Genomic DNA, 12,642 nt, shown 5'->3' on the forward strand with positions numbered 1-12,642 from the left:
AAAACCAGAGTGTGCAGCTTTTCATTGACCTCTGCAAAACGACTCAGGTGATTTAAGTTTCTTCCCTAATTCTTCCTGAAGATATGGATTTGTCTAGACTCTGACCTAGAATTGTTATCTCTAAAGGCCGTATTTTAAATACAGCCTTCACAAAAAATAAGTGGGCTCAGAAAGTCCAATCCTGCTTCAGTGGGGTACCGCATTACTGATTTAAATGGGGGCAGGATCAGATGCTTGAAAAGCCTGATTAGAATTTGGGAGTTATAAAAAGTAATCACGTACAATAAATGACCACCTGAATAATTATTCTAAAAGTAATTATAATATTAATATATATTATTGAAATAATAATAATTCTAATAATTATTCTAAAAACCACTAAAGGTCTTTTTTCGGGGGTGCAGGAGCAGAAAAGCATTGAGAAGATTGACGAAAATACTCATGATGCTTCAGCCACAGCTGAACCAAAAGGAACTGCAAGTGCACTTCTCTTTGAGTGCGTTTTCCAACATTTAGGAGTACCTAGGGAAGAGTCGCATGACATGACTGAGGAACTGAGTCTCCAGACAGTTCATTAACTGGCGGCTGAGGAAACTAAGTGCAATTTCTTTGTGCTAATCTTTTTCTGCGTATCCGAATGAGGCTTCCGTGACATCCATCATCCCTCCCTGGCAGAAACATCTCGCCTTTTCTCAGACCAACCGCTCAACATACACGGGCCATAGGAACATAGGTTTGCTCTGACTGTGCAGGCCTCTTTCAGGCTGTGTATAGCTCTGCCCATGTCACCCACTGAGATAATGATGTAGGACATGAGAGAGCGCCGAGCAAGGACTCAATGGTGCTCTATTGTTCTCTGCGCTGTGATTGCCAGGGAGAGGCCAAGCCACCAGGGACTGGTTTATCTGCTCATTGCTGCTGCTGAGCACCAGCAGAGTTGTGTTGGGATCGTGAATGAGACCTGGCAAACGACACACAAATTCCCTTTAATTTGACTGACGAAACAGGCAAGTCATCCTCTTCCAAGAGGCAAAATGATAGAATTTCTACAGTTTCACTCGCAACCTGTGAATCAACTTATATCTTGGCAATGTGACTCCGCTGCGTTGCACCTCTAATTCACTGTAAAGCTTGGTACTGGTACAACAGCTCCAAGCATCAAGATCTTAATTATGTTCCTATAATTTCAGAAACGGACACAAAGTGAAGGTTTGAGCCCAGGACTTTCTGACTTTGAGCATCATTAAAGGGTTTTCTAAATGTCGCCTAAACTTTTAAAATAATATCAGAAAGAGAGTTAAATAGCTTTATCCCCAGCATAATAAAGATATAACCATTTCTTACCATTATCATCACCGGAATCAGACTGGAAGGAGCTGAGGGACTGTACTTCGGAGTTGCTGCCTTTATTACTTCCTGCAAAACAGGTCACTTCTTCAGCGTCATCAACCCCTTTACCTTCATTGACAGCAAAAACAAAGCAAAATGGTACTCTCTTGGTATGCACATTTGTCTATTTATACCACAGAGCCATTTAATTCCTGCCAAAAAGTAGCCTTCTATTATTTTTGTCAGAATAAAGTTATTTCCTTCAGAGGAAATGACCTGTTGGTCAAGAAGCCAGCTGATGGAAGACACCTAGACTTCTGAAGTGTTTGAAGCCCAAAGAGTCTTTCAAGTGGCTGACGCCACTGTAATCAAGGAAGAAACATCTATATTCAGTATCACCTTGTTAGATGACAGGTAGTCTCAGCAGCAAAGAAAATAATGACTTAAGAAATGTGGTATAAATGTCTTATACAAGAGATTACAGTTACATTTATCTTTACTGTTCATTTCCTAATATAAGAGCCTCATTAAAGTCTCATTCAGCGCTCAATAAAGTTATTGTGCATCTTTTTATTCAAATCAGTGGCCCTTAGATCAGATTTTAATGGCTCCACCACTGACATACAATAGATTATGTTTCAATTTACATATTGCTTTTCATCAGGGACATTCGGTCTTGACAACTCTTATACAGTGTAGAAATGTAACTGCAGCCTATGGTATAAATTCTCATGTAATTAAACACACACGAATAAACACATTCAACTATACATTATATGAGTGGTAATAAGGAACACAAAAAGTTATCCTCCACGGTAAGCACTGAGCTAGATACCTGAGCTAATTACAAATGAACAAGCTCAGGTGCTGCAAGCACGAAAGCCCAGCTCTCCACCTGCGAGCTGTAGGTATTTCTACCCAGCATGAGGCACCTCCATACAGCAAGGGCTGATTTGCTCCCGCTGAGAAGCAGGGTATGTAGTAGATGGAGTGAGTGCTGCAGTAACGAAGCTGCACTGCTTCCCACTCCTTGACAGCTGAGGTCCGTCTCCACGGCGTGGTCTCATGCTGTGCAGAAATTCATACAGATACCAGCAGTGTCTGAGGCAGAAACACCCAACAGAGCACGTATGGGGGCTGGCATGCTGATGCTTTCAATTAGCAAAACTGTACTTAATGGTTAAACAGGTCAACCACAACACAACTGTGAAATACAGCCCAAAGAAACGAAAATTAATTCCTGTTTTTCACCAGAAGACCTTAGCCAATGTGCTGCCTTAGATGAAAATGACCAGGTTGAGGCACAGGTATGAGGCAGTGACAGATTCCTCTCTCTTTTCCTCAATTCCTATTGCCTAAAACTATGGGAATATGAAAGTTTCTGGATCATGGAGTTTTGTTTGACTGTTTCGGCTAAGATAAGGTGTTGCAGTGGGGTTGAATATGCATTAGGGAAAACTACTAAAAAGAGAAAACATCACAAAAAATCTGCGTATGCTAAAGCAAACTTCTCCCAGACCATATGACATGTTCTGACTTGCAAGGATAGACAATGTAGGGCCGTAACTCTGTCCCACCAAACTGGTATTTCCTGCTGTAACAGAATATATGAAGTTTGCTGCATCTCCAGCAACGTGTTCAGGAATGGAGGGGGCACCGTGTTATCAGGTGAGAAACCATCAGAGCACAAACAGGGTAAGTGTGGGGATCAGAAATTTTGTGATCACTCTGATACTGAATGCAGATGGGAGTGCAATGGACCGAAAAGGTGATGCTATAAGTAGTGCATGATTTTCTGCTTCATTTCATAGACACTGGAAGTGGAAAATATTAGTTCATTTGTCCCTGTTGCAAAACACTATTGCTTCTTGCAGAAGATTTAAATGTTTTTAACTCCCTCGGGAGACAAACTACCCAAACCTAGCAGAGTTTGTATTTGAGAATTCTGCCCCAAATTATTTTTCCCAATAGAAAGATGATTGCATTGTATCACTTGAAGAACTAACGCTCAGAGCACTTAGTCATATGTGCTTTCTGAACAAGTGAAACAAATGCGCTTAGTCATACTTAATGCATAGAAGTAGAGGTCTTGTACGCCTAGTTTAATTATAACCTTTCAAAATTAAACCAAATCACTTCTTGGAGAAATGTAACAACTGTAAGTGTATGAGGTTGGAGCATTAAGAGTACCTGTGCCACTGTACCTGCTGCACCCTGAAGGCAACCCTTACCTACGTCAAAGAAGAGTGAAACTGGCATGCAGCAGTACTTACTTTCCGTCCCAGCATCCCACGTGCTCTTCCTGATGGAGTCACAGTCGGAGCGACAAGGAGACACGGCAGGCAAGTTTGGAGCTACGCTGCACACCACCACCCCCCGCCTGGCCGTCAGGATTCGAGGGGACTCAGGATGAAATGTCGTCATCTCCTGGTGCTCCACACCAAGCCCATCCACTATCTTGTCCAGGTTATTCCTTGAATCACTCTGGAAGCATGGGGTATAAGCCATCGGCCTCACTGGGACCTGTGGAGGCCCAACCTCTTGGTAGATATTTCTGGTGTCTCCGCTGTTCCTGATGTTCTTGAACTGGATGCCGTTGCTCTTGTTAAGCAGGGCAGCAGTGGCCGGATCCTGTACGAGCGTGATGTTGTTGCGGGAATAGTTCTTCCTGAATACTTTCTTACGAAAGATGATGAAAAGGACAATCAACACAAATATGACAAACAGGACCACTGCTATTCCTATCAGCTCCTCCTTGCCGACGTATGAATGTCCAGCTTGTATATTGGGAACCACCACGGGGCGAAGACCACAGTATTGTCCCACATAGCCAGGGGTGCAGTTACACAGAAATGAACCAAATATGTTGACGCAGGAGCCACCATTTTCACATTCCTCTCTTTCGCACTCATTGATGTCTTCTTCACACCTTAAAAGAAGAAAAGGAGATTATGGAGTTTGCAGAACACCTAGCAAACAACCCAGCTTGTACATGATGACTATCTTGTCAAAGTGGTACATTACAGTTAACACCTTGCTGGTGCTTGGCAAACTATCATATTATTATTATATTATTTAATGGCATTTACTTTTTTCTACAGCTATTCTGTGGGTTTTTAAGACAATATAATGGAAACATCAAGAAGGAAATAAGAGTTTGAAGCATGATAGCAAAAGGCTCCTTGACTCTAATGAGGCTCACTGAATGTAATAGACAATCTCAGCCTTTTTACATTGTTTTTGGACCATCCCATGGGATTCAACACAAAATATTAGGAGGATTCAAGGAAAAAATAGTTGAGAAGAAATATAGTAAAAAAAACCAGAGTTCTTATTTAAGAGAAGAGGAGGATACACTGTGTAAGATTATTTAGGGCTGGAGATACAATGAGCCAATATTAAAGAAGCAGCGGGAACCTTAAAAAGGGAGAAGAATTGGAAAGAAAAGGTGATTAAAAAAAGGCAGACAAAAAGTACAAACAGTACACAAACTATATTAGAAAAAAGCATGTTGATGGGAAGGTCAAGGGATTTTCTGCTTCTACACCAGGTACATGATCAAGGCTGGGATTTCAAAAAATCACAAAATCACAGAATGGTAGAGGTTGGAAGGGATCTCTGGAGATCACCTAGTCCAACCCCCCTGCCAGAGCAGGGTCACCTACAGCAGTCGCACGGGAACGCATCCAAATTGGTTTTGAATGTCTCCAGAGAAAGAGACTCCACAACCTCTCTGGGCAGCCTGTGCCAGTGCTCTGCCACCCTCAGAGCAAACAAGTGTTCAGATGGAATTTCCTGTGTTCCAGTTTGTGCCCATTAAAATGAATGCAATAAATTTGGCTTTTACATCAGGGCTAAGGTGACTAAATAAATGATTCATTTTCAAAAAAAAACAAACAAAACAAACGTAGCAGCTTCTGCAGGCTTTATGGGATTGCTCAAAGAGCCTCTAACACTTAGGTGTGTGCATCTCAGTGAAAACTGTCTGGAGATAACATCCTGAAACAATAATTTAGGATACCAAGTTCAGAAAAGCATTTCTGAACACGCAAGCCTGATGCATTTCTCAGCTGTCATTAGCTTAGACTTGAAATAAACACTAAGTTTGGGGTTATTTTTGCTAGGTGAATCTTAGCTTTTGGGTATGAAATCGTTGACCAAAAAGCCCACCATCAGTGAACTGAAAACTCCCGTGGCCCACCTGGAGAGGGTCACTTACGTTACTCCCGTCAGGCCATTTTTGCAGTTACAGATGAAAGCGTTGCCGATGGGATCGCACGAGCCTCCGTTCCGGCAGGGATTTGGGAAGCAGGCTGTGATTTCCGACTCACAATTCCTCCCTGTAAACTGGGAGAGGCAATTGCACTGGTAGCCTGGGAGGTGAGGGACACAGAGAAATAAATCAGAAGCCTACCACTGTATCTGTCTAGAAGCAAGGGGATCTATTTGTCCACTATATTGTACTGTGGAGGAAAGGGGATGTTTATACTCATTCTGGTATGTCTGTGTGGTCCACACTAATGCCAGTCTAGAGTTTGTTTATCTGGGACGTCTGTACAATGGGGGCTCATGTCTACAATCATGGACCAGAGGAATCGCTGCAGCCCAGACCATCCTGATCACCATGATTCAGGTAAGAATAAATGTCGTCCATGAACAACTTTGGTGACAAGAAATATTCTAGATCAAGGAAGAATCTCCCAATATTTTTGAAAATACAGACCACATTTGCTGATAGTGGCAGCCCACGCTCCCTTTATGGGCTTCACTGAAGAACAAATACATGAGCTGAGAGCTTTTCCACATCTGCCTTTCACAAGGATGACACAGGTGGGATGTGACAGTAATAAAACACTTGAGAATGATACTTACCACTTTCATAAAGCGCATCGTCCCGGCATGAACTATATAACCTTCATAATACCAACTGACCTGGGCAACACCAGCGCTAATCAGAGCTGCAGTGTGGGCTATCAAGGGACTGATTATTCCCTGGCTGCAAGACATCAGACATAACTCATTCAAGTGGAGGAGGACCCTGTAGGGGATCAAAGTCCTACTTCCACGTTTCTTGACAACAGAGAAGCAACATCGGAGAAAAAATCATAGAATGATTTTTGGTCCAAGCCAACCTCATGTAGTTCAACAAGGCCAAGTGCAAGGCCCTACACCTGGGTCAGGGCAATCCCAAGCACAAATACAGGCTCGACAGGGAATGGCTGGAGAGCAGCCCTGAGGAGAAGGACCTGGGTGTGCTGATTAACCAGAAGCACAGCATGAGTCAGCAATGTGCAATCGCAGCCCAGAAGGCCAACTGTATCCTGGGCTGCATCAAAAGAACTGTGGCCAGCAGGTCAAGGGAGGTGATTCTGCAAAAAAAAAGATTCTATGATTCTATGAATGGCTTAGGTTGGAAAGGACCTTGAAGATCATTGAGTTCCAACCTCCCGGCCATGGGCAGGGACACCTTCCACTAGACCAGGCTGCCCAAGGCCCCATCCAGCCTGGCCTTGAACACCTCCAGGGATGGGGCCTCAACAACCTCTCTGGGCAACCTGTGCCAGTGTCTCACCACCCTTAAAGTGAAAAACTTCTTCCTAATGTTTAATCTAAACCTGCCCTCTTCCAGTTTAAAGCCATTCCCCCTCGTCCTGTCACTACATGCCCTAGTAAAAAGTCCTTCCCCAGCTCTCCTGTAGGCCCCCTTTAGGGACTGGAAGGCTGCAATGAGATCTCCCCGGAGCCTTCTCTTCTCCAGGCTGAACAGCCCCAACTCTCTCAGCCTCTCCTCATAGGGGAGGTGCTCCAGCCCTCGATCATCCTCATGGCTCTAAATGACTTTTTAAACCCATCAGTTCACTCTGCCAAGTATCAAATGGCAAATATTTTCTTTTTTTTCTCTCTGTGTGATTTCATATGGCATAATGCCATTAAGAAAAACTTTATTTAAGGTCACAAAGAAATACAGTGAGGCAGTGCCTCTCTTTATGTTGTGAACTGGATATTGAAATCTGAGTGCGTTTTCACTTGAAAAGAGCAAGGAACATGTAGGCAGTCCCTAGGATGGAAAGAATCCTAGATTGGAGATGTTGAACTAGCAAAATTTTCCTGGACATCTGTAAAAAACTTTAGCTGATTTTTTAAAAAACTACTTGCAGAATCCAAATGCCCCAAACAGATGTGTAGGCAATCTTCAAGCTCCCGTTATGGGATTCCTATACTTATTGAATATAGCATATTAAACAACTGGAACAAGGAACCTTCCTGTCATTAATACTGCTGGAGTTAGAGCTGAAATGGTTGAACACTACTCCACTGAGTATCAAGATTACTGGAGATCAAGCTGATGTAGCTGAAATACCTCAGTGGTGAGCTTTTAAAACGTTTTTAAAAAATCTTTCTATATCTATACATCTGAAAAAAACCCAAACCCAAACGTATTTTTAAAGTCACTGTTCTAGGAAACAAGGCAGGAATTTCCAGCACAGCTACAAGGAAAATAATTTCGTGGAAACACTATGGAAAAGCCCAGTGGAGGGATGAGGCAAAAGCAATTCTGCATTAAGACTCCCACATCTTTTATGTCCTATCCGGTTCAATTCGCCTTGTTCAGTTACTCTAATTGAATTCTTTCATGAGGACAGGCTTTAGAGAACAAATTTGGAACCAGACTTGCTGGTGTATTCAGTCAACAGTCCAATCCTATTTAATTGAAGATAAATGAAACAGATACTCAAATCTCATGCTGTTTTCTTGTCCTGCTACAAGAAGGGAGATAGAAGTACTGCTGTTTTCAAGGTTGCAGAGCTAAGAAGAGAAACAATTTGACTTTAGTGATTCCTAGAAAGCATGTTTGGTCCACATCAACAAGATGGATTTTTTTTTTTTTTGTGGCTTAAAAAATATCTCACTCAGACAATGTGAACAACTTTCTGGACCTGTAGAGATCTGGATCTGAAGAATTACAAAAGTGAGACTGCACCAGGCACTGCAGTTTGATACCATGCCTACACAAGATTTATTGTTACTTGGCAAAGTAGCTGATCTAGAAATACTGCAAGTAGAAATCACAGCATGAATAAATAAGGCTGTTTCAGTGCTTCATTTTACGACTGCACAGTGACATCTATAGTTCAAAAATTTACAGTAATGTTGTATATATTTTTTATGATCTCAGTGAATTTAAGCTCAATGAAAATGTTCAATTCAAATATAAAACATTTTATTCATAAACAAATCTGTTGCCTTATATAGTAGCAGAGTAGATATGTTCTTCTATTTGTTATCTGATATTTTAAACCTACCGAACTTTAAAGTGACTTTAAAACCCAACTTTCTGTACCTAAGTTATTAGTTGTCAACCATTTGTAAGACAAAGCCTTTGAATAACTTCCTTTTCACGTCTTGTGCTTGTTTCAGCTGATTAAGCTCTGGGTTCTCAGTCTGTTATATTTATTCACTGAAAAAAAACAACCTTGAGAAATATTGATTTGGTAACAAAAAAAAATCCTTTTACCACCAAGTATAAAAGGAACATGGATTTATTCATTATTATTTTTGCCTATTGTTTATATTAAAGATGCACTAACTCAATTAACGTTTTATATTAAAAGGAGATGAAACTGAATGCTCCAGATGGGTCAGAGCTCTACTGGGCAATGTATGAACAAGACCAAAATATAAAATCTGCTTCTGAAAGCCCACATTTTGGACTGAATGTGATTTAATGAAAGTGGAACAGTCAGATATTAGAAGACTGATGTATTCGGCATAGATTCTAAGTCTGGGGATCAAAGTTAGAAATAAAAAAGGCAATAAACCAAGACAGTATTAAATTACAATATTTATCACTGACTTCTTCCCGTTGGAAGCCCTGCCATACAACTGCCAACGCTGAGCCACTGGCAAAAGACAGAGAACTTTCCCGTGACACACATGCTCAGAGCTGCAGAGCATTCACCCGGGAGGTCTCCAACACAGCAAAGCATATGTCGAATTCTCATGGAGTAGGGAAGTGAAGAGCTGATACGACGGCTCAGTACACAGCCTATATCGACTCGGCCAGTGGACTTGCCAGACCTTTTATGCTTTTCCAAACCTCTCAGCAGAGGCTGTAATTTTGCCCGCTGCTGCACGTTGTAGCCACACGGCTGTGGATACAGTGCAATAGTAAAGAAAACCCTTTTGGTCAGGAGTGCATCTGGGGTCTAACAAAGAATTTTTATTACAATTTAATATCCTGGTAACATATCATGCATTTATTCCCACCTGTTTAGCACAAGAATAACAAGCAAACTTCCCATGTCCCAGGACAACAGAGCTGAAGAAAAGGCCACGTGCCCTGTCCTCTCAGCAGGGGATGAGAAAACCCTTTCAAGCAGTCTAGGACTTGCTCCTGTTCACAGTGAAGGCACTGGAAGTCTTGGAAATTCATCAACATTTAAGATCATACGGTCCATCTGATTTCCCTCCAAGAGACAGAAATATTTCATTTTGCACACTGATGTTGGAAGTTGTTGATCTGCATTGTTCAAGACAGCACATTTTGTGATGTCACAACCATAGTGCTTCAGAGGGAAACAGTGGAAAAAAAGTAGAAAGCTCTGGTAAACACATCTGCAATGCTGCTGGGGTGGGACCACAACACCCTCAGCATGTGCCACAACAGCTGACGAGCTATGAGCAACGATATAGCCCTTTTAGGCTACGTCTACATTAGCAAGCCCTGAGGAGCAACGACAGGGGAGTTGTGCAGCAAAGCAGTTGCTGCTGAGGACCCAGCACCCTCAGTGCACACGTCAGGGCTTTAGGATCACGTTAGTTGCACTCCTGGTGCATAGCTTCCAGCTCAGCGGCGTCCAGAGGGAAGCCTGGTCCTGCCCTTCGAGACCTCACCTCTCCACAACAGGAATCAAAGCATAGTGAGAGGGGATTATCAGAAGATTAATGTCAAAGCTCATTCGTGATCTAAAACATTTATTTAGACATAGCCTTCTCCTGCTTTCACAGAGTCTTGGGCTTTCTGGTTGTTTTATAAGGCTTCTCACATGCTCCTCCACTAATCTGAGTCCCCGCTATGTAGCCGAGTCTCACCTTCTCACTTTGACTCCAACAACTTCTCTTCCTGCCCTGTTGGAATGTCCCTGTCCAGAGGAAAAGGGATTTTTCAGCCCCGACCTTACTGCAGAGCAACATGCTGTAAGTGAGGACACCACACAGGCTCCCTGCCTGTACCTATGTTTGCCTGGCACTTAATAAGCAGAGACAGTGGCAAAAGGCAGGCACGGTGCCATCAGCAGATGGGACGCCGTTATGCAGCGAACGTCTCCGTTGGTAGCGTTCCCAGTCTGAGCATCTGAATGTCTGTCTATCCTCAGGTTTACTTGGCTTTATTAAAGAGGATGCTCCGAACTGCTGCCAATTCTTTTTCTGAACATGTGTACGCTCCTGTTTCTATCTATCACATGCAAGAGGAGCCGGCTTTTATCTGTTACGTGCTTTGGCTTTTGCATTTGATCTCCCCGTGTAGTTTCTCTCCCTGCTGTGCAGCTAGACCTGACGAACTCAATGTCCAGAAACAGGCCTGCCCTCGGCTCTGCTCACATCGCCTTTTATGGCAAGTTAACCGATGAGAAGAACTGGAGGTGACGAGGACCTCTCCCAGCGTTTGTATTTTGGTATGTGTATAGACCTACCAGGCCACCTTCAAGAACCGTGTGTTCTGCAGCCATACGTATTCCTGACACTTCAGATTTAACTTATCTGTCTTCAAACAGGTGATTGCCTCTTGCCACTAGTTGGTATGACAATGAACCGCAGTCTTTGTTAAACCAGTGCTTTCTATGAAGGGATTGGCACGTATGAGCTTTGAAAGTGGGAATTTAAACCCAGATGTCTAAAAGCATAGCTATAAAAAAGATTAAAAGCCCCCACATTTCTAAAAAGCTCTTAAAAATTAACTGATGTGCCATTTGGTATGCTCACATTACAGCGTGCTGGTTTTTGTGTGTGGAAAAGCAAGATCGAGAACATAAGTATGACCAGGTCAGTTCATGATGATGGTATCAATACACCCATTTTTCCCTAATGTCATTCTTATGAACTACCTAATCCTGAAAAACACCTGTGTGTTAATGTTGCGAACAGGCTTTACAACATGCATTAAAACCACCACCTAAGTGCCAGGTTGCCTTTTTCCCTCTTTTGGATTTTAACTCTGTTCATAAAAAAAAAAAAAAAGGAAAAAAAGAAAAGAAGAAAAAATGAGGAGAGGGGAAAGCAACAACTTTCTGTCCTCACACTCTGCCCACAGTCCGTGACTCAGTAGATATTTCTGCTTAAATGTTTCATGTTCAAATAAAATTGCGTACTCATGTAAGCCATGTATTTCAATCAAAGCCAGATGTATATAGGACTGATCAAATTAAAAGGAAGTAAATATACTTATAATTGCAGGCTTTACAAGCACGAGGCTTCTCTCTGTGGTTGAAACACTTGGCGCAGTGTTCGGATTTGATTACAGTAAAGCTTTCTATTGCTGTGATTGCTCATGCTGTTATTCATGCAGATAAACATACATTTACTGTTGGCAGACCTGCTAACGCCACTCTGTTATTAAGGTTGTGTGACATTTCCCATTTTAAGACCTCATATGCAGCAGCGTATAGTTTAACCGCACTTTAAACACTTGGATGAATTTCCTTGGGAAATTTCAGTCCAAAGAGCCAAGCTGTTTCTGAAAGTCATGCTGTTTGTCAGGTTCCAAAATGCTAACAACTTTCTTCAAAAATAGCTTTACTGACCCATACTTATGGGTAGGGACTGAAAAGTCTGGAACAAAGTGGCCTGTATTTCAGGGTTGTGGTTTCCCGTGTCTCCAAGAAAATTGTATCTAGTTCTTTCTGCTAGGAGTCTCCTGAGCTGTCAGGCCTGGTGAGTGCTCATCCCCCTTTCCCAGCCCTTTTTAAGCATGCACGGGATCTCCCCGCGGGATCCCCGGACACGCAGTACCCTCTCTTTAACCACCGACAACTATGGGCATACGCCGCTGCCATGGGACTTCATCTGGACCGGTGGGAACACAGGAGTGCAAGCAGAGGTTTGCGTCATGGTTGCTTTCTGCTGTCCCCAAACCCAGATTTTGAAAGCAAAGAGATTTCTCTGCTCTCAGTGGTGTCTCGGAGCATCTGAGCCACCCACACACCCTCCTGCAGGCTAAGGTTCACGCCTTGTCCTCCTCTTCAATATGCAGGTCAACTAGCCCTGGGCCAACTAGGCCTGGGCCGACTCTCCGTTTGGGGCAACACCTTTGCC

At 42.7% G+C, this 12,642-nt stretch overlaps 1 protein-coding gene across 1 annotated transcript in view; it reads right to left on the minus strand.

Moving 5' to 3' along the window:
* Positions 1 to 12,642, minus strand: part of FAT3 (FAT atypical cadherin 3) — a 359,185-nt gene that overhangs the window by 6,256 nt on the left and 340,287 nt on the right. The window contains exons 23-25 of the mRNA XM_009881183.1: positions 5,549 to 5,702; positions 3,603 to 4,258; positions 1,345 to 1,458 (exon numbers count right to left, since the gene is read on the minus strand). Coding sequence (XP_009879485.1) covers positions 1,345 to 1,458; positions 3,603 to 4,258; positions 5,549 to 5,702 — 924 coding nt within the window. The remainder of the gene's footprint in view (positions 1 to 1,344; positions 1,459 to 3,602; positions 4,259 to 5,548; positions 5,703 to 12,642) is intronic.

This window comes from Charadrius vociferus, unplaced genomic scaffold, assembly GCF_000708025.1.
Source record: "Charadrius vociferus isolate BGI_N301 unplaced genomic scaffold, ASM70802v2 scaffold1, whole genome shotgun sequence".
Taxonomy (NCBI): Eukaryota; Metazoa; Chordata; class Aves; order Charadriiformes; family Charadriidae; genus Charadrius; species Charadrius vociferus.